The following is a 21,434-nucleotide window of genomic DNA, read 5'->3' as shown; positions in this document are numbered from 1 at the left end:
ACACACACATCCTTCAAATTAGATGTATGTTGGTGATTGAATTTAACGCCATGTATAAGATAGATGGTAACTGCTCTTGACCATGAAAGTAACTTTCCAATAAGGAGCATGTTTAATTTTGCTCTGTGATTCTTGAACTTTCTTGTGCTCGCTGATCATAATAACATGCAGAAGAGTCACAAGCGACACAAACGTGAAAAGGTGTAGTATATATATGATTCTTGTTGGAAAAAGCGGTAGGTTAGGATAGATAAATAAGCTATAGATCTTATTTAATTAAATTAAATGATTTCATTTCAAAGTTAAATCAGATATTGAATATGGTCAATCATAAAGTTTGGTTTTAATAAAATCTGGTCATGACACATAATATGATTTATTTTAATAATAATAATAATATAATCCAAAACTGATAAAATATACATAATCAAGTATTTGAACTTTAAAGAAGCCACCATGCACTCTCCCTGTTAACCTGTTCATGTGCAACCGTATGCATGATCATAAGCATGAATATAACAATGATGGAGTAATCATGTAGTGTATAAAAATTTGTTGTTAAAACATCAACCTATAATCAAATACGATTTCAACAACTTCACTTTTATGAAACTCAAAAAATATGACAACTAAATAAGAAACACAACTACTATGACCAAAACGTCATATTTAGTAACCCTGATGGCCGATAGTCATGTTACATACTATAACTTACATGTATCACAACCTGTTGCAAGTATGCCACTCGTTAAAAGAAAATTTTGCAAATGCAAACCAAAACAAACGGAGGGATAATACAAGCATAGTTGAGTGGAAAAAGGACAAAAACAATGAATAAAAAATAAAATTCCAAACCACCATACGATTTCAACAAATTTATCATGACTATGAAACGGTTTTATGGCTGATTCTCGTGACGTGATGAACCAGCGCATAAAATAGCTTGCTTTTATAAACAAGGCTCATAAACGATTTACCATAACCACATTAAGAAACATGTTTTTATTTACAAAATCAATGGCAACCTATGATCTATTCAATATTGAAAACAGTCTATTCAATATTGAAAACAGAGGATAAAGAACGCTAATGAAAAAACCAGACCAAAGGAGAAAAAGCACAAAATAAAAGCCAATTTGCTTTTTCTTTGAGCCACTATCAAAAGATTGAACTGCGCTTAAGGTTTTGAGAACAAACTGAATGGGGGTGAACCTTTGGGCTTGCCTCTTAGCTCAATTGCACCAAGCCATGTCACACATTGATGGACATGCATGCCATTGATCTGGGTAGATGTAAGACATGATTGTTGATCCCCCCTCCTGGAATTGAATGTCTTGAGATTGACAAAAGCAAAAGGATTGTCATTCGAATAGAATCAAGATGACGATCCTTGTGATTGAAGAAACCATGCCTACAATACCAGATTTTGTACTAACTCGTTGGCAAATCTGAAAATGGTTAGAGTTGTTTTCGTTGCGACAAAGTTGAGCATCTTGCAACCCAATGTTCGATTAATTGTAAGCAGGTGTAACTAGTGGAACGTGATGAAGTAAATGCAGAGAAGAGTGAGGATGCAAGAAGAAATTATCTACTTTCATGCAGACAAACTACATTAGGACCAGGGTGGACACGTGGCTACCATGACATGCAAATTCCCTTATAGTGGGCCCACCCTAACCCCGAAATGATATGAATGCTTTGAACTTCATCAAAGACATGGCATTGGATAGAAATGATTGAAGGAGAAGGATTCATGTGGAAGACCCAAAATGATTTTCTTTGTTGGTTTATATCGCCGACCCTAATTGTTTTGGGATGAAGGTAGTTGGTGTTGTTGTTTTGGGGCAGGGAAATAACCCAAGTGGGTTCATTTCATTGCTTACCCTTGGTATGGAATTATGGACATTGGACACTTGGTAAGTCGATTTCCTCAACATAGGCGTCCTTGTATAGTGTGCTTTAAAAAAAAGCCGACTAGCCTAGTAGTGAGTCTGACATATTAGCATAGGTGGAGTTGACTCAAATCTGGTTGACTTGGTCACCAACTATATAAGATTCAACAAGGTCTGGTTATGCAGCTTGTCTCGGTGTTGCTTGAGTTTGGGACTCTTCGAGTCATGTAAAAGTCTTGACAATTTACTACTAGACTCGATCAAGTCCCATCGAGCCAACACTCTCCTCGGTGATTACACCCCACCTAGCGTTCTCCACACGATGCACTCTGGCAGCTTCTGCCATCCGGCTTGCGACATTAGCGGTCTCTCTCTCTCTCTCTCTCTCTCTCTCTCTCTCCCCGAAACTTTGACAGACTTAAAACCACGATTAATCACCAATCTGAGCTACACATGGTATCGATAAGCTTCACCCCTGAATCCGCTATTCTTAAATGAATGCAAAAAAAAAACTTATTAAAAAATTTATTATTATTTTAATGTTTTTAACATGTGTTACATTATGGTTGACACATAATATTTTTTATTATTTTCTGGACGATACAGATCGATTCACTTGAGTATTGGTATCAACTGAATCGGTGGCCCAACGATTCAGGGCAACACCATTCGGCCTAACGTCCATCCTTCGATAGCCCACATCCAATCTCCAACAAATTCTAAAAAATTCTTGTTTGGTCAGTGTAACAGAGGTTGATTTAGAATACCCCAAAAGCTAGAGCCACCTCTCTCTCTCTCTCTCTCTCTCTCTCCAAAATTCACTCATTTCTTGCTTGGGAATGATGAAGTGGATACCACAAAGACAGATATGGAAATAAAACTCCCAAAAACATAAAAAAATGAAAAATTGTGTCTACAATTCGATCTAACTTGAACACAAAGGTGGGAGTATGGAAAAAAATGTGAAAAAAGAGGGGTTAAAAACCAATTTCCTTTTTCTTTTCATCTTCTTGTTTCCCCTCTCTCTCTTCTTTGTGCAAAATTATGTCGGGCACATTAATACTTTTTTTTTGTTTTTTACTGTGCCTTTGTGTCCATCCTAATTTAGATTCCTAGCTCAGCCATTGAATGAAGATGACTTGTTTTGTGACCTCACACTTGGTGATATTGATTCCTTTCCAACTCAGGGTGGATGATACATCTAAGGAACCAGAGCTGAAAAGTGATCCAATTTTGATGAATCACAAAGATTCAAAGAAGAATAGAAAGAAGACTAAAGGGCGACATTAGATGTTGGGATCCAGGATCTAAAATGGATCCTTAATTAGCATTTTACTTTTGGATTCTATTTATTTTGACTCTTATCTCAAGATCCATTTTAGAATTAGGTTTTTTTTAGTTTTCAATATATAGTATATAGTTGCTATGTGGGTTTTGGTAGACAACTTGCTTGATTGAGACCTTGCTTTTTTTTTAATCTTATGAATTAAGTAACTTATGGTGAAAGATATTTTTGCAAAAAATTGTAGGATGTATTAAAATTAGAATAATTACATCGGGCAGATTCAACTTATGGTGAAAGCTATTTTTTCGCAAATGAAAACAATGGGATTTGGATACTTGACCTTTCTATTACCACCCATATACTCTTCAACAATTGTGCAACACTATTTTTTAAGATAAATATGCACTTAACGGGAGCCTTGTGTCTCAGTTCAACTCGTTTATGATTAACAAGCAGCTTGTGGCTCCACTCACAATCTACATTACCTGATCTTTGGTTTGTTTTTTTATATTTACACGGAGATATTGCCTTTAGGATTAAAGACCAAGCCACGCCCTGCTCTACTTACTATCACTATCCTGTCAGCATAAAACTTCCATGAGCTCCCTTGCTCCTGAAGGGTCATCACGCTCAGACTTGCCCAAGGGACGACGCCTATGAGATTTAAACCCAAACCGACTACCCAGTGGCCTAGTCCCCAATCCCAGTATGTCAAATACAATTACTGGTGGTACATTCATTATGTCCTGCATGGTGTACCTATGAACCAATGTACGTTTCCACATATAAGGAAGAGCGAGCAAACCATATTTTTTTTATTTGAAAGGCAAGCTGGGGTTAGGCACATCCCTATCAGTTGTACAACGATATCATTGGGATTTGAACTTGCAACGTCCCAGGTACAACTTGACTTTTGGATGCAACCACAGAAACCTTATCACTATTCACTACTGTTTCACCGGTCCAGCACCGAGTGGAGTCGCACGAGTCGTTTTATCTGAACTTGTGAACAAAGTAGAGGCAGAGAGAGAGAGAGAGAGAGATGGCACAGGCACTAGCTCACCCTCTGCATCCTCTCCTCCACAAGCAAACGGGTCTCACTCTCAAGGTATTCTCCTGTAAACTTGCTCCTGAATGTATCTCAATGCAAGAGATTCCTATTCCTCTTGTTTCACCAACTCAAAGTGACAACCCATTTCGAAAATACCAGACTTTTCTCTGACTTTCAGAAAATACCCACCTTCGCATTTCGATGAATTTATCGATTCATTCTCTAAATTTTAAGTCCGTTCTCCTGTTTCTCTTATTCCGGAAGAAAGGTCCACAAAAATCTGGTGAATTCAATTTCCCTTTTTTTAAGGAGTTCCAGACAGAACTCTCGTTACGAATCACTACGGCCTTTGAATTTTGTATGTCTCCATTTTCTCCTGAGTTTGTAATATAACCCATCTTCTAATTTGTGGAAAATGGAATTTTTATTGAGTGTAGGTGAATACCCAACTCTTTATTTGGTAGTTTCCTTGTTTGTTATAACCATTTTATTGCCCTGCATGTAAGGTGAAGGAGGGTTATGGTCGATGGAGTTGCAGAAAGGACATCCACCCGGCCTTCTACAATGAGGCCAAAGTTTACTGCAACGGCGAGTTGGTGATGACCACCGGAGGGACTCAGCAGGAATATGTGGTTGATGTGTGGTCAGGCAACCACCCCTTTTATCTCGGCAACAGGTCTGCGCTTCTGCTTGATGCTGATCAGGTGGAGAAATTCAGGAAGAAGTTCGGGTCTTTCTCTAAGATTATGGATATTCCCGTGCTTAAACATGGGGAGATTGTGTTGCCTAGCAAGAGATCTAAGCCTGGAAAGGGGAAGGGCAAGAAATAAAAACTTGGGTTGTATTTGTCCTGTTTCTTTTATGCTTTTGGTTTATACTGACTAAACTAGATTTTCTCTCTCTTGAAGAGTATTATATTTATAACAGTTTACAATGTTTAGAATATAAAAGTTCTAAAAATTAACTAACATGGTTTGATAAAATAATAAAACAACTAACCAATGATAAAAGTTATGGTTTTTGATAACTCTATAAAAAATGATAATAGGCTTAGTGAGACCATCAACCAGCTGGTTAAAGAAGGTGATAAACTGAAGTTGAAGATGACTCTTTTGCATATGATCCCGAACAAAATGAAAATCAATTTCAACATGTTTGATGCGAGCTTGAAAAACCGGATTCGCTACTAGATATAAAGCCTCAATATTATCACACCAAAAAGTATGTGGTGAAAGAGGAACAAAGTCAAGTTCAGTGAGAAGAAACTTGAGCCAAAGAAGATCAGATGCGGCATATGCGAGAGACTTGTACTCGGCTTCAGTGTTGGATCGAGCTACGGTCCATTACTTGCGAAAAGACCAAGAAACCAAATTAGAGCCTAAAAAAACTGCAAAGCCACTTGTAGACTTGCGATCATCAAGGCTTTTCATCCAATCAATATCAGAGAAGGCGCTGAGTTGAAGAGAGGAAGATTGTACGAAGAACAAACCATGTTGAATGGTATCTTTGAGATAGCCAATGATGCGTTTAACAACACACCAGTGTGTAATCGTGGGCTGATGCATGAACTAGCAAACCTTGTTGGCTGCAAAGGCTATGTCGGATCATGTGATGGTGAGATATTGAAGACCGTCTATGATGCTTCAATATAAAGTATAGTCATGAAAAAAGAGGGGCATCATCCTTAGATAACCAGGTAGTGGAGCTCAGAGAAGTAGAAATTAGCTTTGCATCAGCCATAGAAGCACAATGAAGTAGTGTAAGTGCATATGTATGCTGACAGAGAAAAAGACCTGAGGAGACATAATGAACTTCAATACCTAAAAAATAATTTAGGCGACCGAGATCTTTGATGAAAAAGGCAAGACTAAGGTGTTGAATCAACTGCTTAGTGGCAACAGTGGAGCTGTTGGTGATGATGATATCATAAACATAAACCAGTAAATAAATAACTAGACCACTATCTTGAAAAATAAATAATAAAGCATCAAAAAGAGATATATGAAATCCATGAGACTAAAGATAAGAGTTGAAACACTGGTACCAGACATGCAAAGCTTGCTTGAGGCCGTATAAGGCCCGATCCAACTTGCATACATGTTGAGGATGAGAAGAGTCTTCAAAACCTGGAGGTTATACCATATAAACATCTTTAGAAAGGAGTTTGTTTAAGAAAGCATTATTATAATCCAATTGATGAATTAGCCAATCTGACAAAACCACAAGAGCAAGAATAACGCGAATGATAATGGGTTTTACAACTGGACTAAAAGTCTCAAAGAAATCAATGCCTTCCTCTTGATGAAAATTATTAGCAACAAGATGAGCTTTGTAGCGAGCCACAAAGCCATCAGCATGTCGTTTAATTCGAAAAACCCATTTTGAGACAATGATATTATAATGAGGAAGAGGAGGAACGAGGTGCATTAGACTCATCTTGCATGGTTGTGCACCACTTGGGGTCAAGATTGGCCTGTTTAAACGAATTAGGTTTGAGTGTGAGTAAAACAGAGCTAAAACAGGCAAGGGAGAGGGGATAGCAACGAGCATCAAAGACAAGGAGATGATGATAGTCAGCCAGTTTGTGAAAGAGAAGCTCGTACAAGGTCTTACAATTAAGTACTAAGGTTGAAAGATGGTTAATGATGTAAGAGACAGTGTGAAAGGCATCGACCCAGAAGGAATATAACAAAGAGGAAGTATATAACAGGCTGAGCCCGGTTTCAATGACATGTCGATGTTTGTGCTCCATGAGCCCGTTATATTCTGAGGTATGCAGGCATGAAAACTGATAAAGTATGTCATGGTCCTGTAAAAAATTTTCAAAACCATGACTGGTGAATTCGCCTCCATTATCAGTTTGAAAAGCATAGATGAAGAGTTGAAGTTGTTTTTCAGTGACATGCTTGGAAGACTTAAAATACTCAAACAATTGAGACTTAGTATGCAATGGAAAGAGCCATGAGAAACAAAAAAAATCATCCACTATGAGGAGATAAAAGTGAAATCCTTCACATGAAGAGACTGGAACAGGCTCTCAAACATCGACATGGAGAAGTTCAAGTAGAGAAGACGTAGAAGAAAAAGAGTGACCAAAAGGAAGTTTATGAGCTTTGCCAACAAGACAACTCTCACACACTTTTATTTTGTTATTTTTATTAACAGAAATAGCACGACTAGAGTTTAAGTAAGAAACGATCTTCTTATTTGCATGTCCGAGATGTTGGTGCTATATATCAAAAGAAGCCACTTTGCCTGTATATGCCGCCACTTGCATACGATTATCAGTTTTAATTGGATAGAGTTTAGCACTAGATTTTGGTCTCCTGAGACGAATCTTGCCTATTTGACGATCCATGACAAAGAATTCAAAGGGAGTGAATTAAAAAATACAATCATTATCTTCAGTAAACTGGCTCACAGATAAAAGGTTGTTTGTGATAGCAAGCACATGAAGAACATTCTTTAAATTAAAGGAAGAGCCATGAGATTTCAGAATATGAATACCAGTGTGAGAGATGAGAAACATCTTACCATTGTCAACCATAATTTGTTGATGATTCGTAGCACCAGTGTCAGGATACCAATAGTCATCAGTAGATTGTTGAAGAAACATGACAGAGAAGATTTTAGTGATATTCCAGCAAGTTTTGGTAATATGTTCACATTTTCTACAATATTGATAGGTAACTACCCCGCGACCACCTTGAGGTTGTGACACAGGGTTAATATTGGACGTGTTTTGAGAGGAATTTCTCCCTTGTCCCCTACCACAACCTCGATAAAAATTGTGGCCACGACCTCGACCCCTAAAGGTAGTGAAGGCAGTTTGCTGGGGTTTGGGTGTTTCAGGAGGCTTGGCATGAATTAGAAGTACACATTTTCCTGATTAAGAAGCAGATCATATAAATCTGTGAAGGTATACAACGTCAGATTAGTGGTGACGAAGGTCACAAAACTTTAATACTCGAGAGAAAGACCATTCAAAGTTATTTGAACTAATTCTTCATCTTCTATGGGGTGATTAGCGATGGCAAGTGAGTTGGATAGGAACTTTATGCGGTCTAGATAAGACAACATATTCATACTTTCTTTCTTAATAAAAGTCAAGTCTTTCTTTAAAATCATGAGTCTCAAAGGAGATTGAGATCCATATGCTTTTTTCAGGACAAGCCAAGCTTCACGTGCTATTTTTGTTCTCATGATTTGACCGAGAACAGTTTCAGAAACAGTAGTTTTGATCTAGCTGATCAGAACAAATTCAAATAGGATCATTCAGATTCTCTATCTTACCTCCATCTGTCACAGCAGTGAAGAGATCTGGTTGAGGAGAAAAACCATTGATAAACTTGAGAAGTTCTTGGCTGATTATGATCGATTCGAGCTAAGATTTCAATAACAAGTAGTTGTTCTGGTTTTGTTTTATCAAAACAAGGTTGGCAATAGCATTTCACTAGGTCATAGGAGAGGAAAGAGACGATGAGGAAGCCATTGAAAACTCGTTGGAGCTTGATAGCTCTGATACCATGACAGAGCAATGAACAGAATGATAAACTCAATTTTCTCTAGCTTGTCCACTGAGAGGATCGAGTATTCTATTTATAAGCATAACATTTTACAATGTTTAGAATACACAGTTTTAGAAATATCGACTAACATGGTTAGATAGAACAATAAAACAAACAACAAATGACAACAGTTATTGTTTTTTATAACTCTATAAAAAATGATAATATAGGATACACAGTTGGCTCATGATACTCCTGATTGGATCCGATTTCTTATAGCTTCATTTGATACGTCTTTCTGAACTTTATTAGACTTATTCAAAACTTGTTTGGAGCTTTTGGTTTTTGAGAAACCATTATCGTCAAGATGTGTAACCGTCTAGGCTTTATCCTTATCATATATCTTTAGTTAATGTGGGAAACTCCTCTTTTCATTATTTGATCCATCCTTTTGCCTTTCTCTCATTTTCTATATGCCCTTAGATGAAATCTAGTTTTTTTGAGCAAATTGCAACTGATACATAGGCAACAACTCTAAGAACTGAAAAACAAGAAAAGAAAGAAAGGCTACAATATTGTCTCTTGGAGATTCTCTGATCAAATTATGCAATGACTGGCACTAACACAAGTGATAAATGAAAAGAATTGTATTCAGTTTGGAATTCTAAATGCTTGAAAGTAAATCAAGATTGCTAATCCAAAGGAAATATCCTATATCTTCCTCTTCAATTCAAAAACAAGAAAAGAAAAAGACTTGCATTCTCCTCCTGTCATTGTTGAATTTCATACTTTTAACTGCATGATCATTGCCTTCAACCCTGCTTCTTTGGGGTTTGCAATTTATTGTTGATTGACCTATTCCTAACCTCAGTCATTGTGTCATGTGGTACATTTGATATCTTTGCAAAACATGCTCAAGTTCTAAACCCACAAGGGATCCACTCATCTGGCAGGGGCTGCTTGTGAATGTTGCAAGTTGATGGATGGTCACAAGTTGGAAACCCACAGGTGCAGTCCCTTCTTCAAGGTCGAAGCTGGGTGTAGTCTCTGGTGGGTAAGGAGGACTTCAAGGGTTTTACCAAGCCGAGGCCAACCAATGTGCGGTAGGTGATGGGGGAGGGGGTTCCCTTGGATTATAAAAAAATAAAAATAAAAAACATGCTCAAATTCATGAATTCAATGTTTTTGAAATGAGATCATGCTCACGAATTCAAGTGCATGAATTGTGGAGCTCGTGCATGCTTAGACTAATTCAGCTGGTTATATAATTGTTTTGACTGTTAATCTTTTTTTCTTTTGGATTTATAACCCGAAGAAACCCCACCCTGCATGAAGACCTGGTTGCGCTGGCTCAGCCTGCCTTATCTACGGTCATCATCGTGCTGGCATCATAAAAATCTAAGGCTGGGACCCATGCCCTCGAGGCCTATGCTACGCATTGGCTTGCGTAGAGGGGCGATGCACATGGGAATTGAACCTTGACTAACAGCCAAGGCCCCACCCCACTACACCAACTCTCCTTGGGGCTTTTGACTGTTACTATGTTCTGGGACTAACTCAATGGAGTCATTGCATGACTTGATACTCTAACCTTGCAAGTCTTGCCATCCTGATTGATCTGTAGGATCTTTTAATTCACTTTAGATTTCAGTTCCAATGTACTAGACCTAATTGGTGTCTTGAAATGATCATTGAAATGTTTAACAGTTTGATATGTGAATAGTTGGTTGTTACCAGAGTCAATAAGGCATGTGATCCTGTAAGTTGGACTCTTTTGTCGCTCTTGAGCTGCGCCATGCCTGATGACCTGCTGATTGGTCTTAAATTTGTGTCATTTTCTGCGCATCATTGGGAGTTACAACAATTATCATAGGTTATTGATTAAATGGGTAAGCCAAATTCTCAAGTCTGTGTGAATCTACCATGTTGTTTTGATTTGATGATATAGACATGAGCAAAAACATGCTCCTACTAGACACCATACATTGATGAACAATTGAGTACATGAGACGGAAAATGGGATGGCTAATTTGACACATTTTTTTTTTAAATACCTTACAATTTTCAATATTTTTTATGTTCAAAATCATAAATATTTGTATTTAAAAAGACCTTTTTACATTCCGCACATGAGAACTATTAACTTCCTCCCAAATATGTGACTATTTTTTGCAGAATAATCTTTCTTCTCAAATCTATATCTCTTTGATCCGACATCGAAAACTCGTATTTTTACAGTCGTTAGAAAGCTTAGAACATACAACTATAACTTTCATGTTCTGAGTCAGAACCGAAAACCTCTCCAGGGTTCCCGTTTCAGAGTTTCAAAACCAAAATATAAACATACTATGCAGACTGGAATAACCGAACAATCTATCTTCAGAGGACGTTTTGATAATTATAGAAAAAAAAAATAGACATAAATATCTTTCCAACGACACCTGATTCATTGAAAAATGATGAATAAACGCTGAGATACAACTCTGACAGCATTCCTAAAACAAGAGATAAACAGGCGTGGATGTACCTTTTCTATCTATTCTATGGTATTTTTCGGCCACCTGCGTTGAAAATATAAAAAAATAGTAAAATATAACAAGACGGATCAGGACGTTAGCTTTTCAACGTTACCTTGATCTGATGAACGGTTGAGAATAAACGTTCTCTAAAGATAGATTGTTGAATACAAGCAAGGATGAGAAAGTACACACATAATATATGCGAAGATGAAAAAGTTTGCATAAAATATACATGAGGATGAGAAAGTTTGCACAAAATATACGCATAAAATGAGGGGGTCCGCATAAAAATAAGTGTGGAGATTTGGGTAAACTTAAACCTCAAAATTTCACAAATATCTAACTAAGTTCGCAAATACCTTAGAAGTTCACATAAAAATAAGTGTGAACATCCTGTTAAACTTGAAAATCACATGTTTAGGAGAAAAATCACATATATAGGAAAACATTTGCATATATTTAGGAGAAAATGGCATGCATAGGAGGAACTCCATATATATTTAGGAGAAAATCACATGTTTATGAGAAAAATCACATATATTTTGGAAGAAAATCATATATATTTTATCCAGAACAGTCTATGTTCTTAGATCTATATTTCTCTTGTTCGATGTCGAAAACTTGCATTTTTATAGTTCTGAGATATAAGCCTATAATTTCCCTGTTTTGAGTTAGACCCGAAAACCCCTCTAAGGTTCCCGTTTTTTAGTTCCAAAACGAAAATAAAAACATGCTTTGCAGACTGGAACAACTGAACCATGTATTTTTTAGAAAACGTTTCTCCCAAATTGTTCATTAGATCAAGGTGATCTTTGTGGCATTGGAAATCTAACGTCTCGATCTGTCTTTCTTTTTTTCTATTTTTTCTTGATTTTCATCATAGGTGGCTGAAAAATGGCATAGAAATGGCAGAAAAAACATAGTCGTGCATGTTCCAGTCTAAAGAGTATGTTTTTATTCCAGTTTTAGAACTCAGAAACGGAAACCCTAGAAGGGTTTTTGGTTTTGATTCGAAATAGAAAAATTACAGGCTTATGTCTCATATTTCCATGCAAGTTTTCGAAATCGGATAAGAAAGACACAAATCTAAGAACATAGACCCGAAAACAATCACATATTTGATAGAATTCTCATATATTTAGGAAGTCCACAGACTTTTTAAAAACAAATATTTGTGATTTTGAACGTGAGGAGAATAAGAAAACTGAGGCATTTAGAAAAAAGTGTCAAATTAGCCGTATATATTCAGACCATCCTTTGAATATGCATTTGTGCATTTGACAACCACAATTTTGATTGGAAGTGGCCAACTAGTGTGGCGTTCATTGTTTTCACCTAAATGAACCCATTTACGCAAATATCCTAATTTGTTAGGCCTTAAATTGATCAAACCCAAACTGTTTTGCAGTTCCATGAACTGTCAGTCTATGTTTCAATCAACTTGCGTAGTTGGACGTTTAGCAATTAGTATGGGAAATAAGTTGCCCTCCCAAATTGCTGCGTCATATACCGCTATCACTATCAACAAACCTTATCCCAACTGCATGGGGTCAGCTCTCTAAGCCCTTGATTTTTATATAATATGGAGCTACACTGTGTCGCACTATAGTCTTTCACATTTCTTCTCACAACCTTCTTTGAAATCCGCTCTTAAAGTTGAAAGAACACGCAAATGCAAGCTGGCATTTCTAACTTGTAGATCCAGAGCATGATTCTTCTGCATCACCATCATGTCTTATTTAATTAGACCAAGAATTCGGAAATTATCTTTATCACTGATATAGTCATTTTCCTTAGGGTGTGTTTGCATGAAAATTTACCGCTTCACACCACAACTCCAAGCATTCCAACAATCTCAGCATCGCATTGTCATATATCCAGATACACACCACTCCCTCACATAAGCAATGCCCCATCTTGTTCACTTCAAACAATGTTCTTCCGTCTCGCGCGCGCGTGTGTGTGTGTGTATATATATATATATATATATATATATATATATATATATATATATATATATATATATATATATAGAGAGAGAGAGAGAGAGAGAGAGAGAGAGAGAGTTAAGGGATAGCATTCATATCATCATGTGCAACAGCATCCACGACAGACAATCAATACAGATGAATGAATTTGATTCAAAGATTTCATGTAATTTCTATGAGACTTCTACAGTACATTTCACAAAGATGTTTGGCGTTCTCTTGCGACCCAATGCCGAAAAATGTACACCAAGAAACCCAGAGAAAAGGATACAGATCCAACAATGACAAGCACCCGAATCCATGGATACTGTGTATATGCACTAAGGACGAAGGCATGCCATAACCAAAACCAGAGTGCAACAAAGATGGAGCCAAGGATTGCACCCACCAATATTTGGTTGATTGTATGAAATCCTTGCGACACTCGGAGCCATGACTGTCATCAAGATATATGAAAACATAAATTAGTACACAATGCAATTTCCTTTAGTGTATGCCAATAGTTCCTATTACCAGAGGAAGAAAGCAAAAAATATATTCAGAAGATTTTTAGTTTGTTTGCATGGCAATCAATTTTACTATGTCATACCAACTACCAACTACATCTTACAAGGTAAGAAGCACATCCTAGTACGAATGTTGCAATTGTGATGCTGAGCGCGTTAATCCCCAGCCAATGAGCCACTGTAAAAAAAAAATCCTATTCATGATTCAACAAATGCAGCATTTTTTAGACCAAGAAATTTTGTCATTGATGCATTCAAGCCAGGGAACCTCATGAACTATTCAAATTTTTGCATTGTTCTGAGCTGTAAGAGAAATTAACAACAGTAAAGAATATAAATCTAAACTCTATTGAATTGATCCAAAATTAATGGGAAACTCGACTTTTACAAAAGAATGCAAGAAAAATTGAAAATAAAGCATATGGGATTGGAATAACCTACATAACAGAACAGCGTAAACGGTTACATAAAGGATGGACTGTGCATGTGAAGATGGCATGCCAGGATCGGCTCTCATTGCAGGCACAGGACGCTCCTGATTCAGTAGACGTTTCAAAGCTACAGCAATCACAATATTTAGAACAGCACCAATTGCTGCCCACAAGGTTTCTGCATCACGCTTGCAAATAACAATAGCAGAAAAGATAGCAAACACTACCCACTTGCTCTGCAATCATAACAAGAAGTTACTGTCAACTGCATCCAACACAATATAGTAGATCGAGCAAAGGACTACAAAACATAACCAATCAGATTCCCCATACGACTTCATACCAAAAGTATAAGTTTGCAATCATGAAAGCTAACATGAAAAATTGGAGAGAGAGAGAGAGAGAGAGAGGAATAAGGACTGACAACAGAAGTCTAGAAAATAAATAAGCTCATCGTCCATTTCTTGCAGTTCCACAAATTCTTTTGGCTGATTTTCCCTATAAACTGGAGAATACATGACCCCAGTTTCCATTAAGAATAGTGATGATGCCATTTCTACCCAAAGATCAAACCAACAATGGATCCTTGGATGCAATCTAGATTGAATTTCTAGAACATCCTGAAAAGGTGCATGCTGGAAAATCTTTAGCCCATACTCACCCATGGGTTTTTAAATGAAAGCCAGGTCCAAAAAAAAAAGGAATTCCTTAAAGAATTAAAGCTATAGCTAGTAAGACATCGGGTTGGTCTACACACAATACAGGCCTTCCAAATCAAATTCATCTTTGTAAATGATCAATTATTTCAGCTCACTAGGAGTTCTCTTAAATAACATTTTTTCAGGAGGATTAAAAGAGAAGCCAGAGGTGTTCTTAACTGATAAATGTTAAATAACCCAGAACAACTATGACTGGTAGATTGCTCGTTAAATCTTTTGGTTCATTTTTGTACTGATCCAGTACTGACGAGTCTTGCCACCGAAGTGGGCTTTGATGTAGCTTATCTTGAACAGCAAGTTCTGTGCAATCATTCTTCAATTCTGGGGGTAAAAATAAAACAGAATTGCAAGTTTTCCAGTGTCACCACAATTATTTTCCCTAAATATTTGGAGGTCTGAATGTAAACTTTAAACACAAAAAGCACATGCAGAAGGGAGACAATGTTTCAGCCGCCAAAGAAGAATAAAATAGAGAATACAAAAGATATGACATAAAAAAAATTCTTGATGAATTGACCATGAAACCCTAGAAATTTACTGCACCTTATTTGAGGTTGGTGGGGACCCTGAACCATCCCCTTTTAGGGAATGCACTGACACCAGCACATATTATTCTAGAGAAAACATGATCACTTCTCTCATTCAATACTTGTCAACCAATAAAAATGCCATTATTACCTCCCAAGCTTTCAAAGCCACAAGGCTCAAGTGTAGCCAAATAAACTAAACCTCCATGCAAGGCATCGACTATTAAAATCACCCCTAAAGGACATGATCTCAAACTAAACAGAAGAAAGAAAGTGAAAAACTAGCTTGTTCTCTACATTTTCTGAACCTTTTTTGTGCAATATGAATCCATTTCGCTAAAAGTTGTCCTCAATTTTCGTATATTATCTAAGCTGATCAAATTCAAAAGATCACAAATCAAATGAAAACTTCTGGCATAGTAAGAAAGAATTTTGACCCAGTACGTGCTACAGGATAGCCATATGAAGCTAGAAATGTCAAATGATACAAAGCACAACCAGGCTCTAGCCTCTTGACTAGAAAAGGGAAAGGTTCAGGGCTCTGGATGGGCTGATGTCATAAAAGCCAAATCACCCAATTAACTGTGGTCACCCATGCATGGAATGACTGCTCCAAATACTTGATCCTATCAATTCCCAACAGTTGGAGACAGCATGACTCTTAAGGCTTCAGCTATATTGACTACTCTGGGGAAAACACAACGGGATATCATCTGGCTACTAATCAATACAGAAATATGAAGCTTGTCATTCTCCAAGTTTATACTTTCTGTGGACGATGAGATTGTCCAACAGTCTGGTCCTGATTTTCCACAATCTGAACCTATTCCATGGTCCAATTAAATAATCCCTCACCTTATTAGCCATCAAACATGGGATATCAAAGCCTTTCACCTTGTTAGCCATGACCAAAGCATTTGCTTGTACATCAAAACGACAGGCAATATCATACCAATAAAAGCTTGCCTCAAGTTGCCTGGCATTGGACCTCTTAATATGATTAGTTTTTTCCATGTCAGATGAAAATGGTTCATGTCCATGTTTCATTTCAAAGTTGCTTGCAGATGCATGTGCTTCCACTTCACATGCTTTTCAGAGATACTTAGTGAAGATAAGAAGAAACTAAAAAGTACATAAATAAATTGGGGACATATATCGAGTGATAACATGCATGGTTGACCTAACATGGTTTTTGGCACAGCCAGACAACTGTCTGCGTCAATCATGTGCCCTTGCACGCCTCTTAAGGTTACTGTTTTAACCCTCTACAGGATTACGTTCTTGGTGTGCTCCTTCATCCACAGAATCTGAGTCGACATAAGCAGGATGTGGAGTTCTTTCAAGGTTAATCCTTCATCCATAAAGTATGAGTGGAAACGAAAACAACCTTCAAACCTATGGTGACTGGTGTAGAAGAAGAAAGAGAAGTACAGTTCTTTCATACTCATGGCTTGGGTGAAAAAAAAAAGAATGAGAAAACAAGAGAAGTCATTGGCGTAGGAGAAGTAAAGAAGTATCTTCATACTGAGGACCCAGATGGAAGAAGAAAAAAATCAATTAGAAGGCCAACCAGTCACTCCCAAGTATTACATCCGTTGTTTGTCAAACGGTTTACTGCTGTTCTTGATGGCGCTTTACTAGTCTATAAGGTATTGGAGCCATCGAAACGTCAATTTGTACTTTGAAGTACATTATTGAAAATGCACCATGTAACTTTACTCCTGGTCTTAAAGGCCTTCCACATTGAGACAGTTTTCTTGTGGTAAGGCTTAGCAACTTGCTCTGGTGTTTGATCGGATGTTCTGTTGAATTGCTTTTCTCTGCTATCATTAAGTGATTCTCAACGTCTGGGTGTTTAACTATTTCCTAACCAGTGACTTCATGAGTAATCACTGAGATAGTTTTTCATGGAAAAGGATGGAGATTAGCAAAGGATATCCTCATGAGGGGGATTTGGGGATTGTAGAAGGGAAAACTTTCAAAAACCTTTCATGAAAGGCTGCAACCTTTAGCGAAGAAGCACATCATACACATTTCTTTCTATCCTTCAACTGATAGTGAGGAAAGAAGATTACAATAATAATGCACTATTCCTCACACCATTAGATCAGGGTGCAGAAAATGAAAAGAAGATTCTTGCTTCTACCATGAAGCTTTGGTGTACACAAGGATGAGAAGTTCCTTCAAGTTGCTCCTTATCCCAAAGAGCTTAAGAAGAGATGGAGATGAAGACAAATGCCATTGAGTGTTCGCGGAAAGGAAGACTGAAGTTTGTCAAGGTTATCGTCATCCACATTTTGTATGATTTTAAGGCAACTTTGTTTTTCAATACCTGGGGTAAGGGGAGTAGAAGCATGATTCTTCATACCTATGACCTAAGAAAATAGAGAATTTGTTTCTTTCGTTGTTGTTCTTAACACTATTTTATGTGGCTTGGCAGCCTTTTTTCAGAGTTCATCCTATGCTTAAATTTGTAAAAGGTGAAAAACGTAACTATATAATTATGTGATCCACTGTTTTACTACATTGCCTTTTTGTTTATTTTCGTTCAGAAGCAGTGGACAAAGCAAGCCCTGGTGATTCAGCATTTACCACAACAGTTCTACATCATTTCCATCGGATATAGAAGTGTTAACCGTTCATTCACATGTTGCTGCTGCAAACAATTATATACCAAAGAACAACAAAGTACCACAAAGCTTCCGAGCTTAGCATCATTTTTCAAAATCTGTTTTTCTCTCTTTGGCTCTTTCGTGCATCTTCAACATTTTGGGATTCAAATTGCATATGTCAATTCATTCATCATCAATCACAACCAGAAACTCAAAATCCATAAACCAGAAAAGGAAAAGTAACGGGAAACAGGGACGTTGAAAATTTCTCATACTAACCGAACGGTTAATCTTCGATTCCCAACTAGAAGACCCGGTTTCTCCTCTGACAGTCGATGACCCATTTCCCAGAATAACCTCACTCTCCATAAACCCACCTTCACTGTCATCCATACTGCTCACAAGAACACCTTGAGAGCCCTTGCTAACAATCCGAGAACTTGCCGACCTGGTAGGAAGTACAAAACTTCTGGAGCAAAACCCACCAATCTGAGATAAACTCAAGATGGGTAATGTTGAAAATGAATCGAGTTTCAGAGGTTTATGATGGAGAAAGATAGATGGGGAGAATTGCAGAACTCCATGGCTAGTGCTACCAGACAGAATCCGCATTTTGCTCTCAAGAATGTGAAGCAAGCGAGAAGAGTCGCAACCTTCTGAGAGAAAACCATCTTCATTTCGCCTCCCGTTTCTCTTCTCCCTTTTATCCGTATTTTTTACCAAGCAAGAAGACTTGCTGGCTGGCTGGTGCAGTTTTGAACGGGGTGAGTTGAAACCCAATCTCTCTCTCTCTCTCTCTCTCAAAAGTTCTAAATACTTAAAAATAGACACAATTGTTTTTTGTTAATCTAAACCTTTAAATGTTTTCATCATTGTTTATTTGGTAAAAACTGTGCTTTTGAATCAAATCAATTTGATCAGAAAATTCCATTTTCATCATAAAGATTTGGGACGATTTGAGCCACTGGTTCATTATCACTCTAAAAATATTTTTAAATATGAAAAGTACTTCATCTAGTGCATGTTTCTAATAAATAAATAATACAAAATACATTTGTAAGTTTGAATTAAGCAAACACCTTTGCATAAGCTCTGTTAAGCGATCTAAGGCATAAAATCGTTTAGCCTATAATATTTGGAAACTTACTTGCGGTAGGCTCCTAACTGTGATAGGCACCAACTCCCAACTATATGTCAATTCCATCCAAATTCCTTTTTGTCCTTTGACTTTTGAATTTGGATCAATCAGCAAAAGCATTTTATGGATTTTTTATTAAATATCAGCATAAGTTGGTCGCATATATATATATATAGGCACCAAAGGAAGGTATAACAGGTATAACCAATGATGATACAACGGCTTTCTTATTCCTCGAGCATTTCATGGATAGGACCTTATATATTTGTTTTTTATAATATAATTAATAAGAAATATGCTTTAAATGAAGATTTTATAACATCTAGACAAGTTTTATGAAAAATGAAAAAATGGACCGCTCACAATTTACAATACAAACTATAGTCAGCAGTTGATTTTTAGCACTTTAAAAATTGCATCTAAATATCGAAAATTGATGTTGCTAAATAGATGATAAAAATACAATATGTTTGCCCGATCATCATTGATTATACATGTCGCTCCTTCCTTTGGTTGCACGGTCTCTCTTTTCGGCTGGTTGAATCGGTCATGTTTGTGTTTGTCCCACCAAAATCCTACGATGGTACACTACCACTATAATGTAGTGGTATCAATCTTAAGGCAAGTTTGGAAGCTAGAAAGATGTAGGAAAAGTGATGCAAAATAGAAAATCTATACAGATTTTTGGACCCCTCTAAACTAGGGAGCTTTTTGCTGAGAGTTTTTTCTAAAAAGTACACTTTTTGATAGAAAACATTCCACCATGGGAGGGGTGGAGGAATGTTTTCTACCAAGAGAAAATTTTTACACTCCCCACCACCCCATATCACCAAATCTCACCACCACCCACTGTCTCACCATCACCACCACTCATCTCACCTCCGGCAAATTTATTCATATTTTCTCACTGTTTTTTTCAGGCTACACAAACAAGCAAAAAAAAATTCTTTTGAAAAACTTCTCATATCAAAACTTTCTTTTTCTATGAGAGTTTTTCTCGCTTCCAAACATGCCCTTATAGCCGTTGGATTCTTTATAATCCAATGACTATTTTTGCTTCACATAAAGTTGTCCTTTAAAATGGGCATCCATCTGGCCCCCCTTTTTCTTTCTAAAAATAAGAAACTCTTTCTTTCATTGATCTTCTCATTTTAAACAAATCATGATATTATCCTATCGAGTAATTAAAAATAATAGCAAAATTGTGATATTTAAATATTCACATGTTTAAGCTGAAAAACATTAAAGTAGTTTAAGATGGAAAGACAAAATGTTAATCATGGTATTAGACAGATATTACATACAAAGACACAATCAAACAGCTTGAAGTCATTATGAGCAGTGACAAGCTCACCAGCCGAGCTCGAGCAGGGGTGTACCCTTAATGAGCTGAGTACTAACAGCCCATCTCAACTGGTTCGGCTCGTTTACTAGCCCTAGTGGAGACCCATATAGAATTCAAATATCAAATATGCTGCCACTTATAGCAAATTCAGAGAAACTTTTGAACATAGCAGAAAGGAAATGCGATTTTAGTGAAAAGCTTTCATGACATTAAATGTAACAACATGACCCGTATAGAATTCAAATATCAAATATGCTACCACTTATAGAAAATTCAGAGAAACTTTTGAACTCAGCAGAGAGGAAATGTGATTTTAATGAAAAGCCTTCATGACTTTAAATGTAGCAACAGTCAACTAGCAAGATGCTTTTCTAATTCGAACCTTTAACTACTCAGGTGGTCATTAATTAATAGGACTATAAACTACAATGCATTAGATGCATCATAACCATAAATTACACATCAGTTGCTACAGAAAGAGCATTGTAACAGGTCCGAGAGTCTTTTTGTCAGATCATTTTATAGCGTTTAATTACTAAATCTGGATGCCAGCATTTATTGTTAAGCTAATATAGCACGGCCATATCAGATACACACACAGACAAGATCTACTGTAGTTCTCAATTAGCTCCTGCTTACATTGATATAGCCATGTTGAACAACCCACAAGGGCTCTGCTCATCTGGTAGGGGCAACTTGTGAATGTCACCAAGTTGATGGGAGGTCACAAGTTAGAAACCCACAGGTGGCGTCCCTTGCTGCAAGGTCGAAGCTGGGTGTATTCGCCGGTGACAGGGGCCCCATGGCTCTCCCCCCATTGAGGAGGGGAGAGCCCTTATAAAGTGTTCACCCCGAACACTGGATCACCCCTCTGATCTTTGTGCGTTGTTCACAACGTTAGCAGTTTCCAGGT

At 37.2% G+C, this 21,434-nt stretch overlaps 2 protein-coding genes across 2 annotated transcripts; one reads left to right on the top strand and one right to left on the bottom strand.

Moving 5' to 3' along the window:
- The first annotated feature begins 4,141 nt into the window (after positions 1-4,141).
- On the top strand, positions 4,142-5,131 carry LOC149826997 (large ribosomal subunit protein bL31c-like). The gene is made up of 2 exons (XM_090019104.1): positions 4,142-4,285; positions 4,735-5,131. The coding sequence occupies exons 1-2, from the start codon at positions 4,220-4,222 to the stop codon at positions 5,056-5,058; spliced, it is 390 nt and encodes a 129-aa protein (XP_089875230.1). The 5' UTR covers positions 4,142-4,219; the 3' UTR covers positions 5,059-5,131.
- An 8,185-nt stretch (positions 5,132-13,316) lies between these two features.
- LOC149826996 (lipid phosphate phosphatase epsilon 2, chloroplastic-like) lies at positions 13,317-18,748 on the bottom strand. The gene is made up of 4 exons (XM_090020195.1): positions 18,318-18,748; positions 14,191-14,416; positions 13,854-13,927; positions 13,317-13,679 (listed from the first exon to the last, which is right to left on the bottom strand). Exons 1-4 carry the CDS (start codon positions 18,648-18,650, stop codon positions 13,440-13,442), a joined length of 873 nt encoding a protein of 290 aa, XP_089876321.1. The 5' UTR covers positions 18,651-18,748; the 3' UTR covers positions 13,317-13,439.
- Positions 18,749-21,434: the final 2,686 nt, after the last annotated feature.

This window comes from Nuphar pumila, chromosome 10, assembly GCF_984573655.1.
Source record: "Nuphar pumila chromosome 10, dmNupPumi1.hap1.1, whole genome shotgun sequence".
Taxonomy (NCBI): domain Eukaryota; kingdom Viridiplantae; phylum Streptophyta; class Magnoliopsida; order Nymphaeales; family Nymphaeaceae; genus Nuphar; species Nuphar pumila.
Note: the sequence above shows the minus strand (reverse complement) of the source record. Positions and strands in the feature narration are given on the sequence as shown.